Source organism: Cannabis sativa, chromosome 9, assembly GCF_029168945.1.
Source record: "Cannabis sativa cultivar Pink pepper isolate KNU-18-1 chromosome 9, ASM2916894v1, whole genome shotgun sequence".
Lineage (NCBI taxonomy): Eukaryota > Viridiplantae > Streptophyta > Magnoliopsida > Rosales > Cannabaceae > Cannabis > Cannabis sativa.
This window is the reverse complement of record NC_083609.1, coordinates 43,937,600-43,953,277: the sequence shown is the minus strand read 5'-3', so window position 1 is coordinate 43,953,277 and position 15,678 is coordinate 43,937,600. Positions and strand designations below refer to the sequence as shown.

At 31.4% G+C, this 15,678-nt stretch overlaps 2 protein-coding genes and 2 pseudogenes across 2 annotated transcripts; 3 read left to right on the top strand and 1 right to left on the bottom strand.

The window, feature by feature from the left end:
- Window positions 1-6,661: 6,661 nt before the first annotated feature.
- Window positions 6,662-8,106, bottom strand: LOC115721857 (uncharacterized; annotated as a pseudogene).
- Window positions 8,107-9,300: 1,194 nt separating this feature from the next.
- On the top strand, window positions 9,301-10,793 carry LOC115723639 (glutathione S-transferase T3-like; annotated as a pseudogene).
- Window positions 10,794-11,697: 904 nt separating this feature from the next.
- LOC115722568 (protein C2-DOMAIN ABA-RELATED 5) lies at window positions 11,698-12,952 on the top strand. Its single transcript, XM_030651810.2, has 3 exons — window positions 11,698-12,066; window positions 12,263-12,358; window positions 12,470-12,952. The coding sequence occupies exons 1-3, from the start codon at window positions 11,956-11,958 to the stop codon at window positions 12,749-12,751; spliced, it is 489 nt and encodes a 162-aa protein (XP_030507670.2). The 5' UTR covers window positions 11,698-11,955; the 3' UTR covers window positions 12,752-12,952.
- Window positions 12,953-13,088: 136 nt separating this feature from the next.
- Window positions 13,089-15,463, top strand: LOC115722569 (protein C2-DOMAIN ABA-RELATED 5). Its single transcript, XM_030651811.2, has 3 exons — window positions 13,089-14,432; window positions 14,640-14,735; window positions 14,894-15,463. The coding sequence occupies exons 1-3, from the start codon at window positions 14,334-14,336 to the stop codon at window positions 15,158-15,160; spliced, it is 462 nt and encodes a 153-aa protein (XP_030507671.2). The 5' UTR covers window positions 13,089-14,333; the 3' UTR covers window positions 15,161-15,463.
- The last annotated feature ends 215 nt before the right edge of the window (window positions 15,464-15,678 follow it).

Sequence of the window (15,678 nt, the reverse complement as noted above, 5' to 3'; positions counted from 1 at the left end):
TACCTCAATCATAGTGAGGAAGGCTGTGTAGAATTCAGAAACAACAAAGAAGGACTATCGGGCTCAGATCTTGATTATACTCTGCTACAGAAAGGAATCAAGGGTTAGAGATCTGAGTGGGAGGAGACATATATTCCGCTGCAATCACTGTAAGATTTCTGATACTCTTATGTGTTTAATTTCCTATCGTTTTAGAAGTTCATATTTAGGTTGTTAAATCAACATACTTGTGAGTAGATCTAAGATCCTGGTAAAATAACTTCCAACAAATTCTACCATGGCCTTATAGCAGGGCCTGCCCTGAAACAAAGTGGGCCACAGGGAAAAAAAATTTTGGGCCCTTATGTTAGAAAAAATGTGATATTTTTCAAAATCAGTAAAAAAATGTATAATTTTAAAAGAGGAAAAAAAAATTTGGGCCCTGGGCTGGGTGGGCCCTAGGCACAGGCCTAGCCCGCCTATGCCCAGGGCCGGGCCTGCCTTGTAGGCATATACAACCTTAGTCTCATAAGTGGTTCCCTTAGAAACTCTGTATGAAACTTAATAGTGAGTCTATTATAGTTAAATGTTCAACTTAAGACTCAACATTTTTCCAAGTTGTTACACTTGAGACCCTTAGGTACGGTTGACCAAAGGTTTGTTTAAATCTTGTCGCTTTGTCAGGTTGCTCAACTTCACCATTAAAGACCCAAGTTCGAGCTCAAAGCTCAAACCCTACTATAAACAAAAAAAACCAACATATTGCTTGTTAAAACTTAACTTTCACTAGAAAAATAAAGAGAAATTGAGAGAGTATCTTACCTAGAGCTAGAACTCTCTTAATTTATAGATTCTCTAGCTGAAAGTCTTTGATTTAGGTATGAATTTGAGGAGAAAATTCTAGTCTGGCTTGGGTTTGCTTGGGGTCGAAATAAGAGAGAGAGAGAGAGAGAGAGAGAGAGAGAGAGAGAGAGAGAGAGAGAGAGAGAGAGAGAGAGAGAGAGAGAGAGAGAGAGAGAGAGTTGGAAATTTTCTTTTTCTTCTTGGTTTTCTAATTAAATGAATAGTTATCTAATAAAACTTGAATTAATCATAGGATTATCCAATCCCCATTAAAAACAAAAATCTCTAACTTTAGGCAAAATGGTAATTTTGCCCTTTCTTCACTATGGAGCAATTTAAAATGCTTAGGGATAAAATAGTCTAAAACTACAATCTCGAGTAGTCGCAATATTCCAAATGTCTAAATATCTTACCCCTTTAATTCTAAGATACTCTACTGTATCTAAGTGACTCTAACGGCCAAATCGTTGCATTCCACTGTTAACAAACATAAAATATGAAAAACATAAAATTTCATATATAATATACATAATACACATGGAATTCAAATATGTCTCTATAACTGAGAAAATAATAATCTAAAGTCCATTTCTAACAATAAATCCTAATTATCTACTAAGAGGTATATCATGAAAAAAGATTAAGTAAATCCTTAATTATCTGCTAATTGTCATAATAAAGTTAAATATGGTCATTACAAATACATAATCGAGAGATTTCCTTTCTGGATTGTGGACAATTGACACTTGATTTGAAGCAAGTGTGCCTAGGATTGAGATAAAAACCTCTATTCTAAGGCTCTCCACGCAGAATGAGAGGTGCCATGTTATGCAAGAGATCCAAGAATTATTTCAAACATCAAAGAACATCCATGTTTTTGAATAACTTGGGATTTCCAAGCCAAGTAGTTGGATATGTCAAGCTTGACTGCAAGTGATGAGTTGATAGAATTTAGGAAAGGACTCTATGTGTGTTGACGTAAATTGTTTTGTGGCGGTTGCCATTGATTTTGGGCAAAGGAGCAAGGTGGGTTTTCAATGAAGGTACAATCTATAGAAGACTTTCGTCATTGGCTTCCTGATACCATGTAAAATCTTATCAATACAAGTAGAATTTGAATAATCACTAAGCTTGCAAAAGATGCAGAACTTAGTGTAGATACCTTTATATATAGAGGGAGAATTACAATACAGTTCAACAATAATAGAAAAGAAAAGTTACTGAACTAACTACTTAACTGAAAGTTAGTTACAACAGGTCTAACTTATTATCACTAGAAAGACTAGCTTTATGAGTCAGCAACTCCTCATAAAAGGAAAGACTTAGAGCGACGGAGAGAAAGAGAAACAAAATTAAAAAAAAATTAGGACCAATGCAGAGGGAAAAATAATAAAATATAATATTTAAATTAATAATAACAAAATTATGACATTATAAATACCATAAGATAAAAGAAATACCAAAACCATTACACTTTCATATTTTTCAAAGAAAGTTTTAAAATACTTATACATAAGGTGATTCTTAAGTGAGATTATTGTTGGGTTTTATGCCCTAAATAAAACTCATTTCAATATAATCAGATTTACTTCTTAATAAAGATCAGAAATAACATTTAATGTTGCATGGTTCACATGATTTATTTCATGATAATTTACATAATGTATGAATTCTATTTAAGTCTAGAACATATCAATTTGTTAATGATTATAGTGTTGTCAACACAATGGAATATAATCTTAATTATATATTCGAAAGTTTATTCCCTGATTTGTTAGTTCACTGGATTTAGACTAACATGATAATCAGCGATAGGTATTCTTACACCTTGGATAAGTGTTATGTCCTTTCCAGGACATTGGCAAAGTTTACCAGCATCAGATGTATGAACTATACATCGGAAGGGACCGATATTGAACTTTGATTAGATATATTAAAATTTACCGTAATATCTATTCAATTCAATATCACCTGTTGATCCTAGATTAAATGATCTTAATCCTGATATGTTTAGGTTCGATCTCAAGAATATTATACATGTTCTTTGATTTGTTAGTTAAGCCTACTTTTGGGTCAGGGTGATACGTACATTTTGGGAACATGATAGTATAATTGAGTGGGAGCGCTAACATAAGTATGGAATCTATAACTTCTATAGGGATTTAGAAGTGAAACGATGATATCCTTCGAGCTTGGCTAAATAGAGATAAATGGTGGAGATCTCATTTCACTTTGCTGAAATATCATTTATACGGAGCTAAGTGTTTTAAGGATAAAATACATTGAAGGTGTAATGGTAACATAGTGCCTATTCAATGTAGATCATCTATTAGAGGATCATTGATCAAATTAGGATTATAACAATGGATAACTAATGACGTATCTATATCGTGGAACATATAGAGCGTTCTATATACTGAGAGTGCAATTCTAAGTTCTATGCGTGGATTCAACGAAGAATTAATAAGTCAGTTAATTTAAGATATAAATTCTTGATCTGCTTATTGGAAGCTCGGTTATATAGACCCCTGGTCCCCATACTAGTTGAGACCATACTGCTTGTAAGACTCAGTTAATTGATTTTGATTAATCAATTATAATTCTAAAGTTAGACTATGTCTACTTTATGAATTTTCACTAAGCAAGGGCGAAATTGTAAAGAAAAGAGATTCTAGGTTTATTTATTAATTAAGAGACTTTATATGTCTAATTAATAAATATATTAAATGACAATATTATTTAATAATTAATTTTTAGTTATTAAATAATTAGAATTGACATTTAAATGGTTGAATTTGAAAATTGGTATTTTTGAGAAAATAAGATGCAGGAATGATAAAACAACAAAATTACATAAGCGAGGCCCATTATCCAAAGCCCATGGTCGGCCACACTTATAGGGTTTTATCATTTATTTTTTTATTATTTTAATGCCAAATAATTCTAACTTAAACCTAGGTGGTTACCTATAAATAGATAGTGATGGCTCTCATTCACACTTAACTTTGTCAGATGAAAACTGAGCCTCTATCTATTCTCTACAGCTGAAACCTCTTCTTCTCTTTTCTTCTTCAATAATTTCGAAATCCTTGAGTGAATGAGTGAGTGCCCACACACATCAAGTGGTATCTCAATCATAGTGTGTAAGACTGTGGAAAATCAACCAAGAAGAAGGAGATTCAGCATCAAAGGAAGGAGAGAAAGAGATCCAGGTTCAGATCTTAGTGATGCTTTGCTACAGAAAGGAATCAAGGGCTTGAGATCTGAACGGAATGAGTCATTATATTCTGCTGCACCCAATGTAAGGTTTACTAAACTTTATATGTGTTTATTTCATTGTTTTAGAATTCATATTAGGATGTTAATGAAACATACTTGTTAGTAAATCTAGATCCTGGTAAAATATATCCAACAATTATCACTTTTGCTCCTATTGTAGGAAGCGTTGTCTATTGTTGGCACCTAGAGAAACTACATTTTATTTATATATATATAATGGTGTACACTATATTTGAATCATATTTTGATACTATAAATTATTTGAAATTTATCAAAAACAAATGAGATACCAACTATAAATATAATGTATACTGTCATATAAAAAAAATACTATTTATAATTTCTCTGTATATCAAAAATAAAAAAATATCCCACTCATAAAAGCAAACTAATGCCCTCACAGTTAGGGGTGGTAATTCGTGTTTCTAGGTCGTGTTCGTATCGTGTCATGTCGAGACTTAAGTATTACAAGTAAATTTCAAACTCAAATTATAAACATTTGTGGGTTCAATGTGAAAATTGTTATGGATTAAATTATAAGAAATTTTTGAAATCAAAAATGAATATTTGTGAATATTGTGGATGTCATTTGAAAATGAATAGTTTATATAGAATAGAACTTTTAATTGATCCAGGTACTTGGGATCTTATGGATGAAGACATGGTTTCTCTGGATCCTATTGAAATTCATTCCAAGAGGGAACTTTATAAAGAGCGTGTTGATTCTTATCAAAGAAAGACAAGATTAATTGAGGTTGTTCAAATAGGTACATGTTAACTAAATAAAGGCGAATTCCAGCATTGAACAGATCGGCAAATAAGAATATTTGTCCATCTGTAATCGAAAATACATTAGTAGGAATATAAGCTGAAACATCTCCTGATTGGGTCTCAACTATTGGTAAAACAGTCATACTTCCTTCACCTAAACTAGAACATGATTTAACAGCTCTTTTCAAAAAGCGTGAATGCAAATAAAACATATCTCCGGGATAAGCTTCGCGGCCCAGTGGTCTTCGTAATAAAAGAGACATTGGGCAATAAGTTTGTGCTTGTTTGGAGGGGTCGTGTTAAAAGCTAAATCCTAAACCCAATCCGTTTATAAACGAGTTGACATGACCCGACCTGATTAATTGATTAATATAAAGAATCATGCATTATTTGATGAACTTATTAACTTATTAACATGTTTATAACAAGTTTAACATCTTTACAATATTATTATGACATATTTATGAGCAATTTCACATATTTATGTCATATTTAATTAAAAAATTAATAATTTTTCTAAGGGGATAAATATAATTAATTGAAGGGTGTATACTTTTTTATAAATTACTATCCTGTCATTTTCAAGTTAAGCGTGTCAATCGAAATGACCAATTTAATAAGCGGATTAGCTGTGTCAATCCAAAAATGACCCAAACTCATTTAAAATAAATTCAAATCCATTTATTTTATACGAATTTTTAAGGAATTATTTCACAAATACACCAGAACAATAAAAAAATTACAAAAATACGGTTGTACAGAATTTTAAATATCTTTACGATTTTTATTATTTTATTTACAAAAAAATACGGTATTTTATATTATACTTTTATAAATTTATTATTAATTTTTTGTAATCTATATGGTATTTTTTATTGTTATTTTTCTGTTACTTTTATATTGTTTTTTTTTATTATTACTTTTGTAAAAAATAATCTTTAAAAATAATATTTTATGTAATTATCTTAATTTTGCATCAGCATGTCCAACCATATTGCAAACCCTACAGTCGAAGCTAATTGCCTATATATATATATATTTTTAGGGATACGATTTTGTCCTGTGATGTACTTTCATGGAATATATTCCGTGGTACATTAGATGGGTCTCGAGGTACATTAAATGAGTGTGAGGGTACGTTACTACTTTTTAACCCTAATTACCCTAGATCAATCTCAGCCGTCAGATCAAATAAGTCACGGTTGCCATACATCACAGAATGCATTTCGTGAAAGTACCATCACGGGACAAAATCATATCCTTATATTTTCATTAAAAAATCAAAACTTATTAATTATGATGAAAAATCTGCCAAATTGGCGCGTTAGGGCATCTCCAATGGAGAAATCCAAATTTGGTGTTAAATTAACACCAAAAAACTACTATTTTAACACTAAATTTTTTTTTCAATTCCAACCACAACACAAAAAAATTACACCAAATATTATATTCTTTATTATTCTATTATTTTATTAATATAATAAGAATATTTTAATACTAAATATTTGTTAAATCCAATAAATTATATTAGTAAATATTAAATTTTTTTAATTTACAATAAACATTACATTATTTTTTTTTACTCTTAAAAAATAGTATTTAATTTTCTCTAAAAATTAAAACACCTTAAAAATATTAATTAAATTTTATCTTTAAAGTGTTCAATTAATACATTTCAAAACTCAATTAATTAATAAATCATTTATTGAATAATAATAATTTATTATAGCCAAATATTTATATTAGTAAAAATATTAATATTACTTCATTTGCAATAAATTTTCCATTTCATTTTTACTCTTACAAAATAAACTACATTTAATTAACTCCATAAAATAACACACATTAAAGATATTAACTAAATTATACTAATTTTAAGAATTAGTATATTCGTCCCATAGGTGCTCAATTAATGCATTTCGAAGTTCAATGTGAGCTTCTTTATCTTTAATTTTCTATGTCGAGCGAGAAATTCTTGGAATCGAACATTGTCATCACCCACCATCTCAACTTCTGGACTAGGCACTTCAACTCGTTCTTCAATAGTTGCATTAACATCACGTTCATCCTCTACTATCATATTATGCATGATAATACATGAAGTCATTATGTCATGTAATATTTTTTTATTCCATAAGCGTGCTGGTCCTGCCACAATTGCAAATCTTGATTGCAATACTCCAAAAGCACGTTCGACATCTTTTCTACATCCTTCTTGTTTCATTGCAAATAATTTTTTTTTGGACCCCGTGGCTCATGAATACTTTGAACCAGAGTAGACCATTTTGGATATATACCATCAGCTAGATAGTAGCCCATATTGTACGATTTTCCTTTAATGACATAATTAGCAGGTGGAGCTATACCTTCAGCGAGATTAGCAAAAAGATGGGATGCCTCCAACACATTAATATCATTATTAGATCCCGGTAGACCAAAATATGCATGCCATATCCAAAGATCATAGTCAGCTACAGCTTCAAGAATAATAGTTGGTGATCCACTACGACCCGCATATTGTCCTCCCCAAGCTGTTGGGCAATTTTTCCACTTCCAGTGCATACAATCTAAACTACCCAACATTCCTGGAAAACCTCGTCGTTCACCAATGTGGAGTAGCCTTGCAACGTCATCAGCGTTAGGTGATCGAAGATAGCGACTTCCAAACACCTCCACAATAGCACGACAAAATCGTTTCAAACTTTCTAAAACTGTAGATTCGCCTATTTTAATGTACTCATCAGTAGCATCTGCTGGTACACCATATGCTAACATTCAAAATACAGCTGTTACTTTTTGTAAACCCGATAATCCTAGTTTACCAATACCATCCCTTCGTTGGACAAAGTAGTCGTCATGCATTGTTATTGCATCGAAAATACGAAGGAATAAAGAACGACCCATCCGAAATCATTGCCGAAACATCGACTCTGAAAATCGAGGATTCTCTGCAAAATAGTCGCTGAAGAGATTGCGATCAGCATTTTCCCGATCACGGTTGATAACTATATGACCAGGAATTGAGCCTCGATGTGATCCTTGGTTATTTTGATTTTCAGTGATGAAAAAATTATTGTTAGCGGTAACTTGACATACCACTTGCTTTTCTAGTTCATCGTAATAATCATTATCTGAAGATGATGAAGAAGATGATAAATAAGATGAACTACCAATATCAGAATTTTTTTTTATGGAAACTAATTTGTATTATATTTTTTTTCAAATATGAGGTCCATAATTTATAGTGTGTACAATCTTATCTTCATTTTTTAAATCTTAAAGATAAGAAATCTAGCAATTTTATATGGGCCACTGGATTAATTTGATCATCATCTCAACCATTGGATGGTATAGTCAAATCAAATTCAAAATTTTACTCTTCCCAAAACTTAAAGTAAAGATAATTGACAAATAAATTTGGACCACTGGATTTATTTGATCATCATCTCAACCATAGGATGGTATAGTCAAATCAAATCCAAAATTTTACTCTTCCCAAAATTTAAAGTAAAGATAATTGACAAATAAATTTAGACCACTGGATTTATTTGATCATCATCTCAACCATTGGATGGTATAGTCAAATCAAATCTAAAATTTTACTCTTCCCAAAATTTAAAGTAAAGATAATTGACGAATAAATTTGGGCCACTGGATTTATTTGATCATCATCTCAACCATTGGATGGTATAGTCAAATCAAATCCAAAATTTTACTCTTCTCAAAAATTTAAATAAAGATAATTGACCAATAAATTTGGGCCACTAGATTTATTTGATCATCATCTCAACCATTGGATGGTACAGTCAAATCAAATCCAAAATTTTACTCTTCCCAAAATTTAAAATAAAGATAATTGACCAATAAATTTGGGCCACTGGATTTATTTGATCATCATCTCAACCATTGGATGGTATAGTCAAATCAAATCCAAAAATTTAAGATAAGATACCTGACGAATAAATTTGAGCCACTAGATTTATTTGATCATCATCTCAACCATTGGATGGTATAGTCAAATCAAATCCAAAATTTTACTCTTCCCAAAATTTAAATTAAAGATAATTGACGAATAAATTTGGACCACTGGATTTATTTGATCATCATCTCAACCATTGGATGGTATAGTCAAATCAAATCCAAAATTTTACTCTTCCCAAAATTTAAAGTAAAGATAATTGACGAATAAATTTGGGCCACTGGATTTATTTGATCATCATCTCAACCATTGGATGGTATAGTCAAATCAAATCCAAAATTTTACTCTTCTCTCAAAAATTTAAATAAAGATAATTGACCAATAAATTTGGGCCACTGGATTTATTTGATCATCATCTCAACCATTTGATGGTATAGTCAAATCAAATCCAAAATTTTACTCTTCCCAAAATTTAAAATAAAGATAATTGACCAATAAATTTGGGCCACTGGAATTATTTGATCATCATCTCAACCCTTGGATGGTATAGTCAAATCATATCCAAAATTTTACTCTTTCAAAAATTTGAAGATAAGAAATATAATATTATCAAGCCATTTTACACCCCTATATAAAAGCATATTACTCTTTGCATGAATACACATCTTCATTATGTTTCTCTCCCTTCTTCTAATTTATCTTCCAAAATGTCTTCAATTAGAACTTTGTCATACTCACTTGAAGAAGATATACATTTATGTCGTGTATATCTTGACATTTCTCAAAATCCAGTTATAGGAATAAACCAATCCAAAGATCAGTTTTGGGCAAGAGTGGAAGCTGAGTACCACTTACCCGAGATGTTTATGACTCAACGTAGACCTAGAAGATCTTTGCAAAGCCGAAAGACAACAATTCTTGCTGCAGTTTCAAAATTCAGAGGATGCATTAATCAAATTGAAAACAAAAATCCGAGTGGTGCTTCAGAGCAAGATATTGTGAGTGTTTATTATTTTAGTTAATTTATAATTGCTTGCCTTCAAATTATATTCATATCATTAAAATATTTTAATTTTTATAGATAAATCAAGCAAAAATGTTATTATCACAAGATCCAAAATACAAGAAAGGATTCAAATACGATCATGTGTGGCCCATTCTTAAAGATTGTGAGAAATTTACAAATAACAATGCCAATGGAGCAACTAGATTTCAACAACAAGGTGGAAACTTTACTATATCCCAATCAGGCTCTCTCGGTTTTGAGTCATCAACATCGACATCCCCTGGTATGAGTTCATTTGATCTCAATATGACTGATGAACAAATCGATGTTAACTTAACAGAAAGATCTATTGGTGTGAAGAAAGCAAAAGAAAAAGTCAAAAGTGAAGAACAATATAAAAAACTAATGGAACAGAGTGAACGACTTGTTAAAGCATTAAGAAAGAGTGACAGAAATGAAATTCAAAGAGAAAAAATAGGATTTAAAAGCAAAAAAATGATGTGGCTACAATGAGAGAAGAAAATAAAATTATATTTATGGATTTAAACTCTATATCCGATTTAGAGAGTCGTGAGTATATTCAAAGTGAAAAAAAAAAGAATACTAAAAAAAAGAGCACAAACATCTCAACATGAAGAACAAGGAGAAGGATCTGAATATCAGGGTTCTCAATGCCGAGCATCTCAACATCAAGGAACTGAAGATGCAGGATCTTTAGGTGAAGGATGTGAAAATCCATCAAAAGATTATAGTCAATATTATAATTATCTTGGCGGAACTGGAAATGACTTTCCGCATTTTTAGATTTAGTTAATTTTTTTCTTCTAAGTTCTATGTTGCTTTGATTTGGTGTTGTCTTAGTATGTTTCATTATTATGTTAGTTTTATTAACTTTGTTTAAGCTCTTTGTTTGTTTCGTTTCCTTAAGTGTATTTGAATTTAATTTTATCTGTTTGCTTAAATGTGTAATGTTTTAATTCTTTTTTACGTGGTACTTTTAATTAATGGATGTAGTATATAGTTTTCTTATTTTGATATAAGTGTTACAAATAATTTTTTTTTTTTGATGAATTTAACTATTTCATTAGCGTGTATATTTTTTTAGGGGTGTTAATCAATTAATTTTTAATATACGGTTCAAACCGCACCGCACCGCACCGCACATTATAAAAATACTCATTTTTTTATTTAGTTAGGTCCAATATGTGAATGTCCAACTCAAAGCCCACTAATTATTATATTATTGAAATTTAATTTTTTTATATTTATTTTCAAGCCTTATGGTATTTTTGACAAGTGTTGCTCAAGCTTTGTTGTATTTGTGATAATTTAATTATTGGTGATAATCCAAACTGCAAAAATTGCACCGCATCGTGCCATTATTTGTAGTGCGGTTTTCGCAGTTTTTTAGTTTCGCGGTGCGGGTGTGGTTTGGGAAATTAAAAAAACTACATGTGTGGATTGGTTTAAAAATAATGGTCAAAGACCGCAATACCCGTCCCGCGAACACCCTTAAATTATTTTTTTAGCACACTTAAAAATATATAAATACAAACTAATACATTTATAAAAGTTTTGATTAATATTTATTTATAATTATTTAGTTTTTTTAAATATTATATAATTATTAAAAAATTAAAAAAAAAAAAATTGGGTTTGTCTACAGTGCCCACCTAAATATGGTGGGACACTGTAGATAAACCCAAAAATGATAATGCAATTGCGTTGGAGATAGTTTTGGTATAATATTACACCATAAATAATGTTTTGGAGGCCCATTGAAGTTTGGCCTTAGAAAGGCAATAACTTAATTATCATTTATGTGAGTGTGACACCCACTGACTACAGGCACTTCCTGGGTAGCTAAAAAATATAGGGCCAGTTATTATTACCTTGACTGCAAATCCGTGATTTCATTGCATTCATTCAAACATAAAAGTATATAAGAAGAGACGAGACGTACACCATAAAACAAAAATTATTAGTAAGTAAACTACTCTTCCTTTTTGCGTCTCTAGAAACTACGGACGGACGGAGTGAACATCCAGCTACGCAATCATCAGACTCTACGATTTACACCAAAATTACTATTACAAACAACTCTCTCCCCAACCCATCATTTTTTATTTGTTTCGACCTTTCATTCTGGTTCGTTTTAATGGACAACTGTTTGGGTCTGCTTAAGATTCACGTCCAGAGGGGAGTGAACCTTGCCATCAGAGACTCCCGAAGCAGTGACCCCTATGTTATTTTCAAGCTGGGGAAGCATGTAAATTGTTTAATTTTTTCTTAATTTCATCCTCATTTTATTATGATTCTGGTCTGGCATTTTATTGTTTTTAACTTTAGAATTTCGATATGTGTGTTTTGATTGGACTGAAATTTTGATTTTGATTTTGCCTTATTTTCTTTTCTAATGTGTTTTATGTGCTAATTTTTTCTTCAAATTAATTTGTCTCTTGCAGAAGGTGAAGACCCGTGTGGTAAAAAAGAATGTAAATCCAGAATGGAATGAGATTCTAACTCTATCGGTTTCAGATCCAAATACTCCAGTCAAGCTGGTAATAATCATAAGTCAAAATCTCCTTTTCATGATTGAATTCGATGTGAATGTTAATGATACTAACTGACGTTGCTCATTTCTTACCTGTGAATGTGATCAATTTGATCAGTTTGTGTATGACAGGGACACCTTCAGCTTTGATGACAAAATGGGTGATGCAGAGTTTGAGATAGGCCCATATTTCAATGTCGTGAAGATGGGCCTAACGGGCCTTCCAAATAGAACCATAATCTCAAAAGTCCAGCCCAACAGAAAAAACTGCCTTGCTGAAGAGAGTCCAATTTATATTTCCAATGGCAAAGTTGTTCAAGATATTGTTCTCAGACTGAGAAATGTGGAGTGTGGCGAAATTGAGCTTCAATTGCAATGGGTAGATGTTTTAACTTCATAAGGTTCTATGGAATAATTCTATGCGGCCTTGTTAGTATGATGTATGCACATAATATGTTATATAATCTATTAATAATATAATTTAGAATACATATAAAAATATAACAAAATAAATGTTTTTTTTGTCTAAATTTGCAACGTATTCTGTGAAATTATTGGTTACCGTTTGTAACCTCCATATCATAGCTGTTATGTTTTTTAATACTAATTAGTTAAAATAATTATGAAAATGATATGGGAAGTTTTGGAAAACCGCAATGATGAAAAAACACTACAGAAAGAAGCACCTGGTGCCCTGTGCGAGGCGCCATATCTCCTACATTATTTTTCAACAAACGTTTTGAAGCTTCTAGAGATCTTCTTGTTGGTTTCAGTGGCGTGTTTAGTTCTAAATCCTTCTCTTTAGTTCGATTTACACTAAATTAAGACCCGTAACAGTTATGAGGTGTGAATTTCAAAAGGTAATACCAAAACACTTTAAATATAGGTGGCTTATCTAATGCTCATTTGTTTCACACTTCTTTTTTTTAATCTAGAGAGATATATCTACAATATATAACAGAAAAGACTTGATTATTCTACAAAATTATTTCCATTTGAAAGTTCCCTTAGATCTTAAAGAATAGGGTGAAAATAAATTTTGACAAAAGTGTTAGAATGACTTTTCATCTCTTTATTGTTATATTAATTTACAAATATATTACTTTCAGTTGTAATAACATCTATTCATCTTTTTCTCAATTCCTTCAACGTAGATATAATATTTTGTTTATTATTCCATTGAATAATATATTCTCCGCATAATTTATTCGTCAGTATCTTCCCATGGATGGATGTCTTTGTCTGGTAATTATATCAATCAAAGCTAAACTAGCTGCCGTTTGTCTGAGGTTAAGAATGAATTGTAATAGTATGGTAGTTAGGCCAAGACGGCAAATTTCTTTTGTAATGAATGATATATATTTTTAATTTTTAATACTTTATTAATATTTATTTTTTTTCAGTTTTCAAATTTTGTAATCAGGTATTTAGTTTACAATAATAAATATACTTCGTGGCATTAACAATGAAATGAGGACCATCCAAGCATTAATGAAATGAGGATAACAAAACGGCACTCATATAGTTATGGTAGGGCAGTTTCAACGCCACTATTGTAGAAAAGTCCAAAGACCATGTCAAACCTATAAGCGTTGTTGTATGTTTCGTCTCTAACTCTCTAAGCTAATAACCCAAAACTAGGTGTGCCTCTTACAATACACGTCCCTTGAACTTGAACACGTACGCCGACTTCACATGTCGTTTTCTTCAAAGAACAAGCAAAACGACACCAATATTCGACTACGCGTTGTTCCACACTCCTCACCTTTCTTCCTTCATCTCTAAGGCTCAAATTTCAACATAAAATAAATGTACCTATCCTACCTTTTCATACATATTTAATAATAATATTAATACAACTAACCACAAGAAATTTCTCTTTCTTCTTCCGCCTTCAGAAGATAAAGGGGAATATCCTTGAATTTTGTGAGTTTGTTCCCAAACATCATCAACTCTTTGTTTTTTTGTTCAAAGGAGAAGTAATGGGTTTTTTTAAGGTTCATATCCAAAGAGGAGTCAACCTCGCTGTTAGAGATATCGTCACCAGCGACCCTTATGTTGTTCTCAAGTTGGGCAAGCAGGTTTGTTTCGTCTCTTTTGTTGTTTTGTAATTTGTAATCCAACTTTTCACCTGTTTTTGTTTCTGGGTGTTTGGAGAAGTATTGGTACTTTTTGTTTTTCAACTGTTTGATTGAAAAACAGAGAATTGTGAGGCCTCTAATTGTGCTTTGACTTTATTTATTTATTATCTAACAAAAAAGAATACCCATTTGTTTCATGTGTTTCAGAAGCTAAAAACTCGAGTAATAAAGGGGAATGTGACTCCTGAGTGGAATGAGTGTTTCAATATCTCTGCTTCCGATCCACATGTTCCCATCAACCTTGTAAGTTTTTCTCTTTTATATACTGAATCTTGTCTGCTGCCACTACAATCTACAACTGGATTTTGTCTACAAGATCATCACCATACAATACATGAGTGATATATGAAGTTATGTTAATTGTTACTAATGTGGAGAATTTGTTTGATATATGGATGCAGTGTGTGTATGACAAAGATACGTTCAGTTTCGATGACAAGATGGGGGAAGTAGATATCGACGTTGGTCCTTTCCTTAAAGCCTTGAAGATGCAGTTGCAGGGTGTCCCAGATGGAATCACAGTTGCCAAAGTACAACCAACCAAGCAAAATTGTCTTACTGAAGAGAGCTCCATTGTCTGGTCAGGTGGCAAACTTGTGCAGAGTATGATTCTACGATTGAGAAATGTCGAATGTGGGGAAGTAGAACTCCAGTTACGCTCAGACTGATGATCCAATCCAACGACCAAAGGGATGTTATGTTAGATTTTGAACTTTGAAAGCCTTTGTGCATTCAAAACATACACGAGTATGTATAATTAGTTCTTTTGTTTACATAGGACTCAGAAGTGAAACAGTGAGAATTAAGTTAATTCCATACGCAAGTAGTGTTGTCTACAATTGTGTGAGATTTCATAAATAGGAATCGATCGGTGACTTCAGATTTCATCTCTTGATTCGTAATCTGTAATAGCATTTGTTGTAAGTATATATTAATCTTATTTTATTAGAAGGGTTTTTTCTTTTGACAAATATTTCATGTATTAGTTTTTCAATGAGTTGCACCTCCTGCATCAATGAGTTGATCTCGTTTTCAAATTATAGTGATTCGTCCAAAGTTTCAATTAATTTTATGTCACACAATATCAGAATTCTATCTACAATTATAATGAAAGAATGAAATTGAATTTGAATTAAAATATAACATTTGTCTTTTTTCTTCTTTCAAATCTTGAAATCATGTAATA

Coding starts and splice junctions, on each gene's coding strand:
- LOC115722568 (XM_030651810.2), top strand. CDS start 11,956: ATGGACAACTGTTTGGGTCTGCTTAAGATTCACGTCCAGAGGGGAGTG. Junction 12,067..12,262: donor TTTTCAAGCTGGGGAAGCAT/GTAAATTGTTTA, acceptor TGTCTCTTGCAG/AAGGTGAAGACCCGTGTGGT. Junction 12,359..12,469: donor CAAATACTCCAGTCAAGCTG/GTAATAATCATA, acceptor CAATTTGATCAG/TTTGTGTATGACAGGGACAC.
- LOC115722569 (XM_030651811.2), top strand. CDS start 14,334: ATGGGTTTTTTTAAGGTTCATATCCAAAGAGGAGTCAACCTCGCTGTT. Junction 14,433..14,639: donor TTCTCAAGTTGGGCAAGCAG/GTTTGTTTCGTC, acceptor CATGTGTTTCAG/AAGCTAAAAACTCGAGTAAT. Junction 14,736..14,893: donor CACATGTTCCCATCAACCTT/GTAAGTTTTTCT, acceptor ATATGGATGCAG/TGTGTGTATGACAAAGATAC.